Source organism: Arctopsyche grandis, chromosome 8 (assembly GCF_051622035.1).
Source record: "Arctopsyche grandis isolate Sample6627 chromosome 8, ASM5162203v2, whole genome shotgun sequence".
Taxonomy (NCBI): Eukaryota; Metazoa; Arthropoda; class Insecta; order Trichoptera; family Hydropsychidae; genus Arctopsyche; species Arctopsyche grandis.
Genome location: NC_135362.1, coordinates 11184800 through 11199958, shown reverse-complemented (window position 1 = coordinate 11199958; position 15159 = coordinate 11184800). Strand labels below are relative to the sequence as shown.

General features: G+C 37.8%; 3 protein-coding genes across 3 annotated transcripts in view; 1 reads left to right on the top strand and 2 right to left on the bottom strand.

Annotated features, from left to right (window-relative positions):
* The first annotated feature begins 2624 nt into the window (after positions 1-2624).
* On the top strand, positions 2625-8948 carry LOC143915827 (uncharacterized). The gene is made up of 9 exons (XM_077436645.1): positions 2625-2976; positions 4419-4643; positions 4729-4879; positions 5017-5302; positions 5389-5553; positions 5626-6782; positions 6859-7018; positions 7103-7249; positions 7331-8948. Exons 1-9 carry the CDS (start codon positions 2625-2627, stop codon positions 7493-7495), a joined length of 2808 nt encoding a protein of 935 aa, XP_077292771.1. The 3' UTR covers positions 7496-8948.
* Positions 8949-10325: 1377 nt separating this feature from the next.
* On the bottom strand, positions 10326-11384 carry LOC143915826 (THUMP domain-containing protein 1 homolog). The gene has a single exon (XM_077436644.1). The coding sequence runs from the start codon at positions 11382-11384 to the stop codon at positions 10326-10328; it is 1059 nt and encodes a 352-aa protein (XP_077292770.1).
* Positions 11385-14247: 2863 nt separating this feature from the next.
* The window catches only part of unc-13-4A (BAI1 associated protein 3), a 69123-nt gene continuing 68211 nt past the window's right edge, over positions 14248-15159 (bottom strand). Inside the window, exon 22 of the mRNA XM_077436296.1 lies at positions 14248-15094. Within this exon, the coding sequence (XP_077292422.1) occupies positions 15000-15094 (95 nt within the window). The 3' untranslated portion in view covers positions 14248-14999. The remainder of the gene's footprint in view (positions 15095-15159) is intronic.

Genomic DNA, 15159 nt, shown 5'->3' with positions numbered 1-15159 from the left:
TACGTTGATGCACACGTATCGTGACTGATGACGGCGGCAGAAGTCCGTATGCGTCACCGTCCTGTGGCGGTGCGCGCACACCCATTACAAACCACGTACGTAAGTTGCATACTTTGGCGCAAATACGATACGTGTGCGTCAACGTATTCGGTGGAAGAGCGCCTTGAGGCTCTCGAATCTTAGGGACCCCGAAATGGGCCTTTGCTACCAAAATTCACAACTTACAAATTTATTGTTATCATTGTCCATAATACGTTTGTAAACCAAAAGAAATTAAATCAATACCTATTTCATATAGTATCTATTTTATTCCAAAAACTTTTTGTGTTTTAAGTAGATAAAGTAAATAAATTAAAAACATATGGTTTTGTAAAATCAAAATGAAAAATCATATATTCACTGAAAAGAATGGTAAAAAATGATGGTAGCATTTTTTTTTACTGAAGTGGGGGCCTCAAATTTCAAATGCGCCTGGGGTCCAGTGCCGCCCTTACACCCACCCTATGGCGCTCTCGGGCAATTTTTCTAAGCGCCCATAGAAAATTGTGACAAATTATTTTGTGACATTGTAGACAGGAGATAAGTTTCAATTTCAAATAATCAATTTAAGTTTCGCCTTTGGCACTCTAATCTAAAATTTTTTAGGGTCTTTGGCGCCCTAATTTTAAATTTTAAAGTGCCTTTGGTGTATGCAGTGGCACCCCAACATACATGCAGCAGCGCCCTCAAACGCTGCCCGACCCAGCCCCCCCCTAAAACCGGCACTGCTGGGGTCCCCCATTTACTTGATCCATTAGTAATTATTAGTTGCAGGCTTGATCTATCATAAATATTTCATAGATGAGCGAAAGCAGATTCGAGCGATCTTTCGAAATGGCTTCACACCGGGCTATTTCGGTTTGGTGATTACTGGTCACAGTCACTAAGATCTTATGGAGGATGAACGAATGAGACGACTGGCATGTTAATGCACGTGTTTATTATATGACAGCTGAAGACAGAGTGAGTAGTAGCTCTCCGAACCCAGCCGGTTTGGTCCCCACTCGCAGGAAGGCAACCAAACTCGACCATGTCGTATAAGCGAGCCGCCACATCACTCCCCCCCCAGCATCAGCGATACCAAAATTACAAAGAAACAAATTTTACAAAAGAAAAAAATTATTGTTACACAAAGAGAAAAAAATTATTACGTGGGGAGAAAAAAAATTGTTGACGTGGGTCATCCGCTGTGTACATAGGTGTACCGCCCTGAATGGTCGGTAGATTCGAGGGCGGTGACGTCGCGAGCAGGACGGTGGGTGGTCCGATGGTCGCGCCGATGCGATGCGATGCTGCGCCGGCGCCGCTCTTCCGAGGCTGATGTCGGTTGGTGGGGCGGCGGGGGCGGCAGGGGCATCGATGTGGTTGATGATACTCCGAGCTGGACTGTGAGTCGTTGTGGCTCGTGGAGGTGTTGTAGCGCTACCGCCCGTCTCGGCGTGACGACGCTCGTGGGGACGGACGGGGCCTTGATGATGATGATGATGATGGTGCTGAGGTGGTGTATGTCTTGTGGTGCTGGATGACCGTTCTATGTGTAGTGGATCGCGCATGACTCCACATCCAGCTGTCAAGATCGTCGTCTCATTCGCTCCCCCATTTTTTAAAAGCACCTGTCGTCGACGTTGTGGCTGGACGTCGGTAGGTAGGTAGGTAGGTAGGTAGCCGTGTCTGCTCGTTTATTGTCACCCGCGGGCCGCGACGCGCTCTGTTGATGGCGATGGGGGCGCGGCGGGTAGCTTCTCCCGCCTGACTCGGCGAGGCAGGGATGAGCGGCATGTTGAAATTGATCGAGGCTGCGTGGCTCGATGTCGGGGGTCACCAGTATGGAGGATGAACGAATGAGACGACTGGCATGTTAATGCACGTGTTTATTATATGACAGCTGAAGACAGAGTGAGTAGTAGCTCTCCGAACCCAGCCGGTTTGGTCCCCACTCGCAGGAAGGCAACCAAACTCGACCATGTCGTATAAGCGAGCCGCCACAATCTCTATAACGGAACATCTGGCAGCTGAAAAGTCCATCATACTATCGATAACTATCATACTAACGAGAACTTGAGTGCCAAAAATTGTCTTTGTGACCACCGCAACGTGACGAATAGTCGAATTACCGCTATTTCGATAGTGTTTTAGTTAAAGATCGATTTAAAAATTTTCAACTTGCTGTATCTAGTCTGCGTCTAAAAGTGAAACGACGATCTGAAACGACATAGAAAATTGTAAACGAGGGCGTCGAGTCAGGAAGCGTCGGTAATTTGGAGATAAATCGAAGCGAAAGATTGTGAGTGCGGTGGAATGAGCGATGGTGGCATAGACAAGAGCCGCGTGTGGTACCGCGTGGCGTCGCGCGGGAGTGCAGGGCGGGGGGGCGAGTGCGGGGCGCGGGGCGGGGCTAGCTAGCGGCGAGCGGTGTGCTCGGCTGCTGGTGCTGGCTCGCTCGCTCGACTCGACTGCGGCTTGCTAGAAAGCGCGGCAATAGCGCCAGTGCCAGTGCCAGTGGCAGTGATAGTGGTAGTGACAGGGCGGGAGAAGTAGTGTAGAGTAGAGTAGAGTAGAGTAGAGTAGTGAGGATTGGGAGCGCGATGCCGGCGCCTACCGTCTCGAACGGATGCGGGTCTCAGGCGGCGGGGGGCGCCCTCCGGCTGGCGCTGCAGGAGGCGGGGAGCGCGGGGGGGGCGGGCGGCGGGAGTGCGGCGTGCGGGGGCGCGGGGGGCGGCGCAGGGGGCGAGCTGTCGGCGCGGCTGAGCGGAGGCGTTCGCTCGCACCTGCTGTCGGCCGTGCAGTTCGAAGAGGCGGGCTCCTACCACCACCACCACCTGCTGCACTCCGTCTCGCTCAAGGCCAAATATCTGCTGCTGCGCCCCGAAGACAACTCGCATTCGCATTCGCATTCGCATTCACACTCCAACTCGCACGCCGCAGTGCACTCTCCGGGTATACATAACCTCTACCTATTTACTAAGTGCACGTTTCACACATTCACACTACCACACCAACACACCAACACACCAACACACATCCACACTTACGATGTATCTTTCGGCCCCGTGTTGTGGCGACACTTCGCGAAACGTCATTCGATTGTTTCAATTTGTTTGAAAATTTTTCCTCATTGATCCGCTATGCGATGTTAAACAAATGACAATCGAAATTTTTACATGCACTTAAAATAAATAATACAATTGTTTTTCTCTTCATAATAATTTTTTTTTTCAATTTAACTGTTGAATATAAATGCACTATGCTGTCATTTAAAAAATAAATAATAAAAACAACCGAAAGCCGATTGTTTATGTTAACAGTATTTTAATATATAAATTTTATTCATTCGATGTAAAATGAAGCTTATGAAATCTAGTAATGCTTGATAACAGCTACTAATGTACGAATATATGTGGGCAAATATTAATCGGTCAAAACCAGGGACCCAAACCGAAAACCAGAGAACTGTTGTTTTTGCCAAAATGAACCGATATTTTTTGCGGTTCGGTAAAATTATACTTTGGAAATGATATTTGATTTTAAATGCTTTTTATTATTACGAAATTATGTTCACAATACATCTTATATCTATTTTAATAGCTACTGATCTACTGATCATTTTCTATTTTACAATTTAATTTAATTTGGTTAGTAATCATAGTATTATATTATTCTAATGTTAATCTACAGCATAATAGGAAAAATAGCTCAAAAACCTATTTACAATCCTTATAAAAAATGCTCATAATACATCTAATACTAATTAAAGACTCACTAAAGTCGATGACCTAAAGCAGATTGTGTTTAGGTAATCTGTGTTTATACCTGAAGGGTATAGATATTTTGTTGTAATCGATAGAATTAATGATCACACATACGGGAATGTATATTGATATGTTTATTACAATAAGTTATGGCGAAAAGCCGTATAAAAAGAGTTATAGACAGTGCGGTTGTATTTACATTCGCTTGCTAATATTTCTAAACGGAACTATTCAATATAAATAAAAATAAGAATAAATGTCTTCTATAAATTGAAATCTAGGTTTAATATAAAGATGGTGTTTTCAATTGTTTTAATATTGATTCAGAAATAGTATAATTATTGAATATAACTTGTCTACCGAATCAACTTAATACGTATTCTATTCAAATTTAATTTTACTTTTATACAGTATTAGATAGCAAATATATATGCGGATGTTACGTATCGTACGTTTAGATTAGTTGTATGCAGGTTCAAAGTTCCAGGGCCCTGACTATTCGAGGGGCCCCATGTCGGAAATCATACCTATTATATTCTGATTATATTTTTTCACCACAAACTGACACCTCACTTATCTTTAAACCGCAAAATTTAATTGTATGTTTATATCAAATTTCCAATTTTACAGGAAAAGTGGAACAAGAAAATTCACTTCCATCGCCAAAGCGTGTACTTTTTCCACAATCTGCAGTTCGTCACGGTTGGCGGTTAGGATGGCAAGTGGGATCGGGAATGCAAAATATTGGCAATACGTGCTATCTAAATTCAACATTGCAAGCTTTATTCCACGTGTCCGCTTTCGCGAATTGGCTAATATCGGAAAATCATTCCGAAAAGTGTAATCAACAGAATGGTAAATATTTTTCTAGTAAAATTTTTCGTTCAAGCTTCGTACAACATAAGTTAAATTTTAACAATTGTCTATTCGATAATGTTAGGTAATTGTATAATTTGTGGTATGAGAAAAACTCTCATCGATACCCAAAATTCTGGAGGACCTATCAAGCCATGGCAGGTGTACTCGAATCTACGACTTATATGTCGTCATTTAACTCCAGGAAGGCAAGAGGATGCACACGAGTTTTTAAGGTAAATAAAAAATGGTAATCGAGGAAATAAAAGCAATGAAAATGGTTTATCTTATTTACTAATTTACCACCTTATCGTTCATTTTTTTGATAATTATCTTTTTAAGCTGAATGATAAGGCTGTTTTGATTTTTCTAGGTATTTAGTTGAAGCAATGGAAAAGGCTTATGTGTCTCGATTTGATTGCGCGCAACTAGATCAGTACAGTAAAGAAACTACTCCGCTCAATCAAATTCTTGGGGGATACCTCAGATCGGTTGTGAGATGTTTGGCTTGCGGTCGAGTGTCTACTACGTTTCAACATTTTCAAGATCTACTCGTGGACGCTAGAAAAGCTTCAACCATAGATGAAGCTTTAGAAACATTTTTTTCTAGAGAACGTCTCGAGGATTTAGGCTATAAATGTGAATTTTGTAATAAAAAGGTATGTTTTACTGTTCTCGCATGTATGTTTGTTATTGATAAAGATGACTAATTTTAACTTGTTATTGTTATTTTTAATAATCGTAGGTTTCTGCAACTAAGCAATTTTTTATTGAACGCGCCCCGATGGTATTGTGTATAGCTTTGAAGCGATTTTCAATAACTGGTGGTAAACTTACTAAACATGTTCAGTTTAGGCAACGTTTGTCTTTAAATAAATTTATGCACAATCAAAACAGTTCTCAGCAATTAGTAAGTCATTGAATTTTTTTCTTTTCAATAACTCATCATAGCTTGCTAATTAAAAAACATTTTCATTACTAGGGTTATCGGCTCGTCTCTGTGGTGACACATCTTGGACAATCGCAGAATTGTGGCCATTATACTGCAGTTGGCTACGGTCCGTCTGGCGCATTTTATCAATTTGACGATAGTTGTGTGCGAGAAATATCGATTTCTTCAGTTTTGAACACCAATGCCTACATTATGTTTTATGAACTTTGTTCCCCATTGAACAGTCCTAGCAAAAATAATATTAAGTCCACCATAATGTCTTCTAGCCAAACGTTAAAGGAATCCAAGGAAAATATCCCAAATTCCATTGGACCGTTGATGCTCAAACCCCTGAAATGCTTGGAAAGTAATTCCAGTAAGTCCACTAATACATCTGAAAGCAATTTAAATTTAGATCAAGAAAGATCTTCACCGATTATTCTGAAATTTAAACCTGGGAATATCACACCTTGTAAGTCATCAGTGCATAAACTGAATGAGAATGGTTTCAACGATTCGTCAAAAGACAAGTCTTTACTCAGCTTATCTCTCACCAATTCTAAACTTTGTGATCAAAAAACTAACGGTACCTCGAATAGTGTTTCTAATGGTCAAAATAAAATAACATACTTTAATACGAATGGTCAAATAGCGAATGGTGCATCTAGTAATCCACAACATAATAAAACGTCTAATAGTTCAATTAAAAATTCTTTGGGCAATTCCATTGCCCATTCATCGTCAAATGGTAAAATTACTAATGATAAAAATTCTAAAATTAGTTCAAATGGTGATCATAAAACGAACGGTAGTCAATATGGTGAACAAAAGATTAATAATCTGAACAAAGTAACTAATGGCAACCATAAAAACAGTGAACATAAGAACAGTATTGGTGAAAATAAATCAACTATCGTACAAAAGACGTTGCAAAATTCGAGTTCTTCGGCCAATTGTGTTATAAATGAGTCAAATTCAAACAAAACTCAGAAAAAGTCTGGACCATCCAACGGATCAACACCCACCTCACTCGTGCCTTACGATTCGGATGGTGACAATCAAGATGATGACGACGATGATGCTGATGCAAAGAACGATCATGAATCTAAATCTCCCGTAACAAAAGCAACATCACACGGATGGAAAGTTTCGCACGAAAATCCCGATGAAAGATTAAGTTCAAATTCACAGAAGAGTTCGAGCAATAAGTAATTGCTTTACATTTGAATTGCGCGCTAAAATTGACAAATCGGTTTACTGACGCATTTTTTGTCTTTATTTTAGGTCAACAAATGGAAACGAATCGCTAAATGAGACAGGTACGTCACGTGAAAATTTACTGAAAGACAATGAAGCCGTTGGCCAACTTCAACGTCTGTCTCATCGTGGATACGGAGCACCAGTTAGTACATGGAATGGAACTCATGCACAGCTTAACAGACAGGTTCATAGTTTCGTTGTTGAATTATTATTAAGAAGTTATGTGTTAGTCTAATTCGTGTAATGTTTTTTTTGTTTATTTTTAAAGGTATTCGAGGACAAAAAGAGTGAGTTAAAGAGAGCTGCTGAAGCAGATGATGAAATGGACAGAGGACGGGTAAAAAAGCCTAGGTATAATAATTACAATAACAATAAATATTACAATGGGCGACACAGCAACTATAATGGATTTCAGGTAAAAATAGTTTCTTGTTTTTATCGATGGAAATTTTAATTTTTAATATATGTAAATGTAATTAAATTTTTGTTTCTGTAGGAGAGCCAAAATCAGTTAAACAAATGGGGAAGTAAAAATGGTTTCAAGAAATTCTATCATCACAATCGAAATTTCAAACACAAATCAAGAGGAAGATTCGCTTCACATTATTCACGTCATCATTCCAACAATCATTATCATCAACAATACAATAGAAATCACTGACAACAATTTTACAGTTTACTTATATTAGTATCATGATTCATTTTTCTTATCGCATTTTAATTTATCAAATACACAATTAGACGTTTATATACATATTATAATATACGACTAATCTGGTTTTTAGCAATACTATTTCAGTGGTAAGACTTTATTTACTCAAGTTGCATTTAATTTTTGTTTATGTGTAATGAATTGTTTTTATATGTGTAATGAATTAGAAAACCTTATTTTTGAAACTAGTTTTAAATGAATTGTTAAGCAATCTAATAAAATAATTTGTGGGTGTTGCATTTGTACATATGTATGTATGTATGTACTGTTCAAAAGTGTCCTTTAAGAGGCATTTAAAACTGATATTCACTTAAAATCAGAATGTTTCAATACTTCTGTTTATGACTAATTTTAATTGTGTAAATATTTATGATTAAAGCTGATTGTTGATTTTAATTCAGTTTTATTCCAGTGTTTTTAATGGGTCCCATTCTGAAGTGGTTTTGAATTGGAATTAAAAACAGCATTTTTTAATTTGACAATGCAATGAAATTTAACTGCATTTGTATATTAGAGATATGTAAATTAAATGGTTTTAAACTAAAAAGAATGAAAGGTATAATTTTTTGCTTTTACAAATATAATTTGTATATTTATTTTTTGAACATTAATATATTTTAATTAGTACAAATTAGGAAGATGTATATAGTTGACACGTGCTTGTAAATATTTACTTATTCAGTTGAATCAGCTTGTGTCTGTATGGTTACAGTATTGATTTTTTTATTGTAAAATACCATCAAGGTTTTAAATGCTTGTAAACATTTTTTTATAACATTTTGTATAATAGTTTCAAGAATTCTTATCCAGTTTTAGCCGTCTGCATATGTGCTCGACTGTTTTGAGTATCATGTGCATTGCTTCCGTAAGACAATCATGTTTTATTTTAAATGAAATGCAATTTTTGAAATCTTTTTGATTTCATATGAAGCCAAAGCCAAGTAAATGGCGGCGAATACATTTTTAAGACATTGATAAAAATGCATAAATCTATTTTAATTATTCTTTTCGTTTTCAACCTTTTAATTTGATGTTAATTATGAATTATCTTGTTTTTACTTGACTACACTATTCACGAGGCCTTCCATGTATGTTGAAAGGCGATGCTTAGTTTTTAATAGTTGTTGGTGGCATTTAGCCGTTATTTATAAATAAAATAAAGTCATATTTTCATATTGTGATGCATACTAGCAAAATTTATCAAATGTTGACAGTGAAGTCATTCTTAAAATTTGCAATTTAATATTTTTCTTAATATTACGATGTAGCAATAAGTAAACTGCTGATTTCGGAATGTGGAGGTGTAGAAATATATTCAATATATGTTGAAAGATGGACAACGTATGTTGAAATGTTTGTCTTGTTTTGACGTTTGACTGATATATGTGAATTAGGAAGATACAACAAGAAAAAACACGGTCTCCGTGACGAGCCGGAATGTGAAATGCCGGAAAACGCAAATATCGGAAGGCAAAGATCTTAAGTCGAAAGATCAAAAAAAAGGGTGCATGGTAAACAGTACATACTCACTTAATTTGCGCGAGCAGGATACAACAGGAACAAGAGGAACAGGCTTTTCCTCCCGTATTAATGTGCGCGCAGAATACGGGAGGAAAAGCCTGTTTCTCTTGTTCCTGTTGTATCCTGCTCGCGCAAATTAAGTGAGTATGTACCGTTTACCATGCACCCTTTTTTATCTTTCGATTTTCGATCTTTACTTCCGATATTTGCGCTTTCCGGCATTTCACATTCCGGCCCATGAGGTAGACCCGAAAAAACAATATATAAATAAATATATATGAAGCATACACAATTACAGTATGTGAAATTAAGTCGTTGTTTTATTTCAAATGACCTTGAATGCTTTTTAGTATTAGTTTTCATTTCAAAACACGGCAGAGGGTTCAATTTGGGAAGACCATCTTCCATTAAATTGGGTCTGTCGTTTGGATCTCTTTCGGTTTTTTTATTTAATCTTCCATGCTGTTCAATATTTGTGGCAAGTATACCATGAGAGCTTGTTGACTATGAGGAAGGGGTAAAAGCATGTCCAATTTCGAATACGCTGATGATACCACTCTCATAGCTAACTTCGATCAAGAAATAGCAGATCTACTCGAGATGTACAGAGCGAAAACTAAGATTATGATGATGGACGCTTATCTGATCTTGAAGTTTTACACAAGTTAAATTTATCTCTGAACAACGAAGGGTGTGAGACTGAAATAAAATAAAATGCTTCTGGTCCAAGCTGTGGTTGTTTCCGTATTTTTATACCGAATGGAGACATAGATGGTGCGAGCAGGTGGATAGATAACAGACGCTTTTGAAATGTGGTGCTGGAGGTGGCTGCTTAGAATCTTCTGGACAGCGAGAAGATCCAATGTCTCCATCCTGCAAGAGCTGAGGGTTGGCGATAGGCTGTCATCTATATGTCTAAAGCGTGTATTGTAGTTCTTCGGGCACATCATGAGGAGAGACCAGAACAGCCTGGATAAACTGGTCGTTCTTGGAAGCTCAGGAAGATCCCAAATAAGATGGAGTGACCAGATCGGGGCTGCCACTGGGAAAACTGAAGTTGGATTATTGGAAGTTGTGGGGTGTTGAGAGAGCTGGATCACGACCATCAGGCATGAAGAATATGTGTTTTATAATTATATCTTGAAATTACCAATTGTATTTAGTTTAGATATTATTACAAAAAGGCTTTTTTTTTCAAAATTATATTTATTTTATTAAATACAAAATAATATTTGAATATAAGCAATTCAAGTGCGTATTAACATGCGGGAGTTTCATTAGCTGCAAGTTTTTCTGCATCATTTTCTTCAACATTAGTAGTAATGGGAATATTATCATCGGCAGGAACAGGAATATCTTCGTCAACAATGGGAATGATCTTATCAATAACAGGGGCGTCTTTGTCAGTAATGGTTACACTGTCATCATTGGCTTGTTTGTTAGCATTATCTTTATCTGGACTAGAGCACAGTTCGATTAAATTATATTTTTTTAATTTGTGATAGTCCGGCAGCACGCTCATCATGCACACGCCCTTGAGCACTTCTACGATAATGGCCAATTTAGGATTGGTCAGGTCTGCCTTGTGATTGCAGTTTTTAGACGTGACCAAATCTGCCAACTCTTTGATGATAATATCCCTAGATACGGAATTGTTGTATCTTCGGTTGAAAACGATGGAGAAAGTTGTTGGTTCGCATAGGAAATGTTTATCGAAGAGTTTTCCAGCAGAGTTGATGATGTCCGTGAGAGTTACGCTGCACGTGACTTCGATGGGTACCAGCCTAAGAAGGAATCTAGATTTTTGGATTTTGGTGTCGGCTATGTGTTTTGCAATTGTGTGCCCGAGAACGACCGGGTCCTCGACGTTGGCTTGAATGAATATGCAATTGTTAACGTTGGTAGTGAGCGAATAGAATCGTTTAGGCCGGTGTTCTTCGGCCTTGATTTCGGCTATTTGTTGGTGTAGCATCTCTGAGGGGTCTTCGCATTCGTCGTCGACCTTCGGTGCCGGGATTGAGGTTGGGGTTGGGGTGGGGGTGGGGTTGGGGGTGGCGGTCTGATTGACGGCGGGATCGGCTGGAGCGAACTCATTCAGCAGGTTGTACGCTTCTTTGATGCAGTTTTTCTCTTGGAAGTTGCACGTGCAGAAGAAACCGCGTGCGCCGACTTCTAGCTGTTGGAAATGTCGTTTTTTGCCGGCGCCCCACCAGCCGCCCCCGCCGCCCCTTCGCTGTCCACCGGCTCCCCTGCCGCCGCCTCCGCCTCTGCCCCGTCCACCTCCCCAGCCCCCGCCTCTGCGACCGCGCTCTTCCATGGCAGTTGCTGTCAAACTCACGTTGCGAATTGCCGGCGCGAAACGTCAGCTTACACGCACTGCTGCCAACCCACATTAACACCCCAACAATTATATTCCCGTTAATTCGAAATATGAACTGAATATTATTTTTCTGTTTTTCAATTATGGACAGTTATTGGATAGTAAGTTCTCACAAAACAACAAAAAAATATGCATTCACTACTATTCTGCGATCCGGATACATTCACAACGAATTTCGAATGTTGAATGCGTAGTTTATATACTCCACGTAGTATTTTTCTCGTTATCGTATCCATCTCTTTCCTTTACGTGTACTCCTAGGAGAATGGAAAATATTTTTCGAGTTGTAGGCATATAGTACAACTGAAATGATCTCATCAGGTCACTGCGACACATATCCAGGAAAGTCATTAACGCATGGCACACGCTCGCCTCGTCAAAAGGTCGACACGTGTTTCTATACACGTATCTGGGAAACAAAGGAAGAACACACTGAACCCATAAAAACCACGAACTACGTCCAGGCGTATGAACCCATAAAACCACGCTCGCAGCATAACTAGGGCAGCGCGAGTACCAAGAACAAAAGATGTGCACACGACACACTTCAACCCAAAACGTTTATAAAGCAACGCAGCAACCTCCACCGGCAGAGTGAGCCTCTAGAGTTCAACTAGATCACATCTCCGAAGAAACCTCTTTGTACATACAATAACCATTGTACCAATTGAACGCAAATAAACGATCCTCTTTCAAACTACACAACACGTGTTTCGTTAGACCGGGATACGGTCAACATACCTTCCCTGTCTTACAGAGTTAATTAATTAATTTTTGAACTGGGGGGGTATGGGGGTATGAGGGGGGATTCGTTGACTTTACCCATGATAACGTCCCTGACCACGCTTTTTTCGGGCATTTAACATTCACTAAGAACTAATTCGGGCTCGCTACCTATATAATATATGATATATTTATGTTTAATTGTTATTTTTTTTTTTTTTTTTTTTGTTATATTTTTTGACCATTGTGGCGCTTTAGGAATCCCTGTTATGCCACAATGGTCTGTTTAGAATAAATAAATAAATAAAATAATGTGTATTATAACAGCGTGTTCGCAAAATTGAACTGTGACTTTATATATTTAACCAGCAGAATAGACTAGTGTTTACTAACCACCAGTCAACCGTTAGCGTATAATGCTTTGAACAAAGTGGTCACGGATTCATATCCCACTGGTTTCTGTTGGCCAGACCTTGGATTTGAGACTCCAGGTCGATTGTTTCCTATCAGAGTTTACCAATTTATCTGATTTTCTTTGTAACGGTTTCAACAAATTAGCAACCTTACTCATTTTCTCGGAAATTTCGAATTTTAAGCAATCTCGAATTTCACTGAATTGTATAAAATGCTGCAAATTTACAAATTTGACCATAGATGTCTCTGCGGATATTAATTAATATGTATTTACTTTGTATAATACTATGGGGGTAGGGCGAGTGAGACGACTGTGTTGGTAATGCACAATTGTTTATTTTGGCTGCCGGGGAGGAAGTAAATGCCAACCGGGGAAGCACTGGCCAATCGATGGTTTTACGGTCAGTACCTCGGGGTTGCCACAATACTATTTGGACAAAAAATGGGAGTTTTGTGGTTATTTTTCAGGAAAGAGGGCAAACTACAAATCTAGAGAGCAAAAAAAGGCTCACCATAGAAATGGACATTGGTGCGCATGGTCGCCCCGAAGCTTACTAATAAAACCTGGCCAGAAAGGAGCATTGGGGTTATTTGTTAGGCCTTCCTGGTATAAACTAAAAATAATAATATAAAATATAATATAAGTACACCTATATATGCGTATCTCGCATCGTGGAAAATATTTTTCTCAAATATTGGAAGTATGTATATTGGAAGATTCCATTTAGTTAAGTTTTCCCAAATATCCTTCTCGTTTTCTTCTTTTGGATAGATTTTTTGGATGTTTTATATGAACAAGCCACTTATTAGCATATCACATTGATTTTTATCTTATATCAACATGAACTTTTTTGTTTCCTTTTGTTAAATTTACTTGTGTATAAAAACTCTTTAGAAATACAGAACCTTTATTTTTGATTCCGTTAATGAATTTTTTCATTTAAAAAACGTGTGCAATTTTTTAATTATTTTAAAAGCAAAATAAAAATTGATTATAATGTTTACGACTTGTATAATTCAAGATTCATACATAATAAAACATTCAGAACATAAAAAACTTATATAATATATTCCCAAATAAATATATTAAGTGACCGATGATCTTACTATTCCAACTGTAGAGTAAATAAAACTTTTTGTTGGTCTTTATTTTATTTGGAAATAAGGAATTTTTAAAATAGTTATTATGAATTGATTTTCCAAAATGAAAATACTTAATAATTAATTAGTGCTTTATTGGTATGTATATATACATACATATATACACTCATAGGTACAATACATAATTTTGTTTTAAAGCTAATGTTGAGAAATAGTGATTTTTGGTCCGATAACTTATGAAGATATATATATAAAAATCAATAAATTCTGTGAAATTTTAAATAATAAATATAAATATAATTTCGTTTTCAATTATAACACATACATACATACATATAATAGAATATCTGCATAGACATACATACATACATATATTGTATATGCCCCATAAAAATGAACAAATGCATGCAATATTTAGAATGCGCAAAGCATCTGAGTAAATATAATTATTCAGATTATACAGGGCATATTTATGGAATCATATAATTTATAAACAGTGGCAGACCAAATGTAAGCATTATATAGCATTTGGGTGAAGTATAAATTCTAATATATTTTGTTTAAATTAATGTTTTAAAGATGATTTGTTAGAACTGCCACTGTTTGCAGTATTTAAAATAATATTATATAACGGTGAAATATAGTATAATTTTTCACATTAGCATCTCCTCACAGCCAAGATATTTATTTACAGAATTTCTGTAGCCGAAACTACTTCAAAATTATATTTAACAATAATAAAGAGAGATTTCGAATACAATGGCGATTAGAATGAAAAAAGTGCATTTGACAAATCATCGTAAAAAAGTTCAGTCTTAAATATGACAAATTAACGATAGTTTATATAATATAGCTGTGGCGGTCACAGGAGCAGGCAGCGGATTTGTGCATGAGCGAAATGCACCCATCTCGACGAAATTTGCATCTGAATTCCGCAAGCCGATCCTCGACCACGGCGATCATTGTGTCAGAGGAGAATGAACGAATATACACACATAGACATTTTGACATTATCAATATACAAGATGGCCTTAAATTTATTGTCGATTATCTTGCGTCGAATTGATTGACAAGCAAAATTTGATTCAATTACAAGTACACATCAAACATATCGGATTATATTTGTAGCTTAGTACATACATATAGCTTCTTGAACGTCTCATAACCCAGAAGATCAACTTTCAACATGGCATTTCAATATGGCACATCTCGAATAAACATTTAAGTGATTTTAAATTACATTACATATGTTCTCCTTTAATATACAGATTGTCATTAGGTGAAGTATCATAATTCGTTTCAGTGTAAACACTCTTACTGGGTGGCGAATCTCAACTTCTGCTTCTTTACAAAGTCGATTGCTTGCTTGTCCATTACTCTGGAATCCAGTATTTGAAGTATAGGGTGCTCTGTAAAAGATATGCTCATTTTAATGTATGATACATTTTGTTATGTGAGAGTATGTACATATATG

Bases quoted from the DNA above. Each gene is read 5' to 3' on its own strand.
- LOC143915827 (XM_077436645.1), top strand. From the start codon at position 2,625: ATGCCGGCGCCTACCGTCTCGAACGGATGCGGGTCTCAGGCGGCGGGG. The intron at 4,644-4,728 runs GTAAATATTTTT...CGATAATGTTAG, and splicing joins AAAGTGTAATCAACAGAATG to GTAATTGTATAATTTGTGGT. The intron at 5,303-5,388 runs GTATGTTTTACT...TAATAATCGTAG, and splicing joins GTGAATTTTGTAATAAAAAG to GTTTCTGCAACTAAGCAATT.
- LOC143915826 (XM_077436644.1), bottom strand. From the start codon at position 11,384: ATGGAAGAGCGCGGTCGCAGAGGCGGGGGCTGGGGAGGTGGACGGGGC.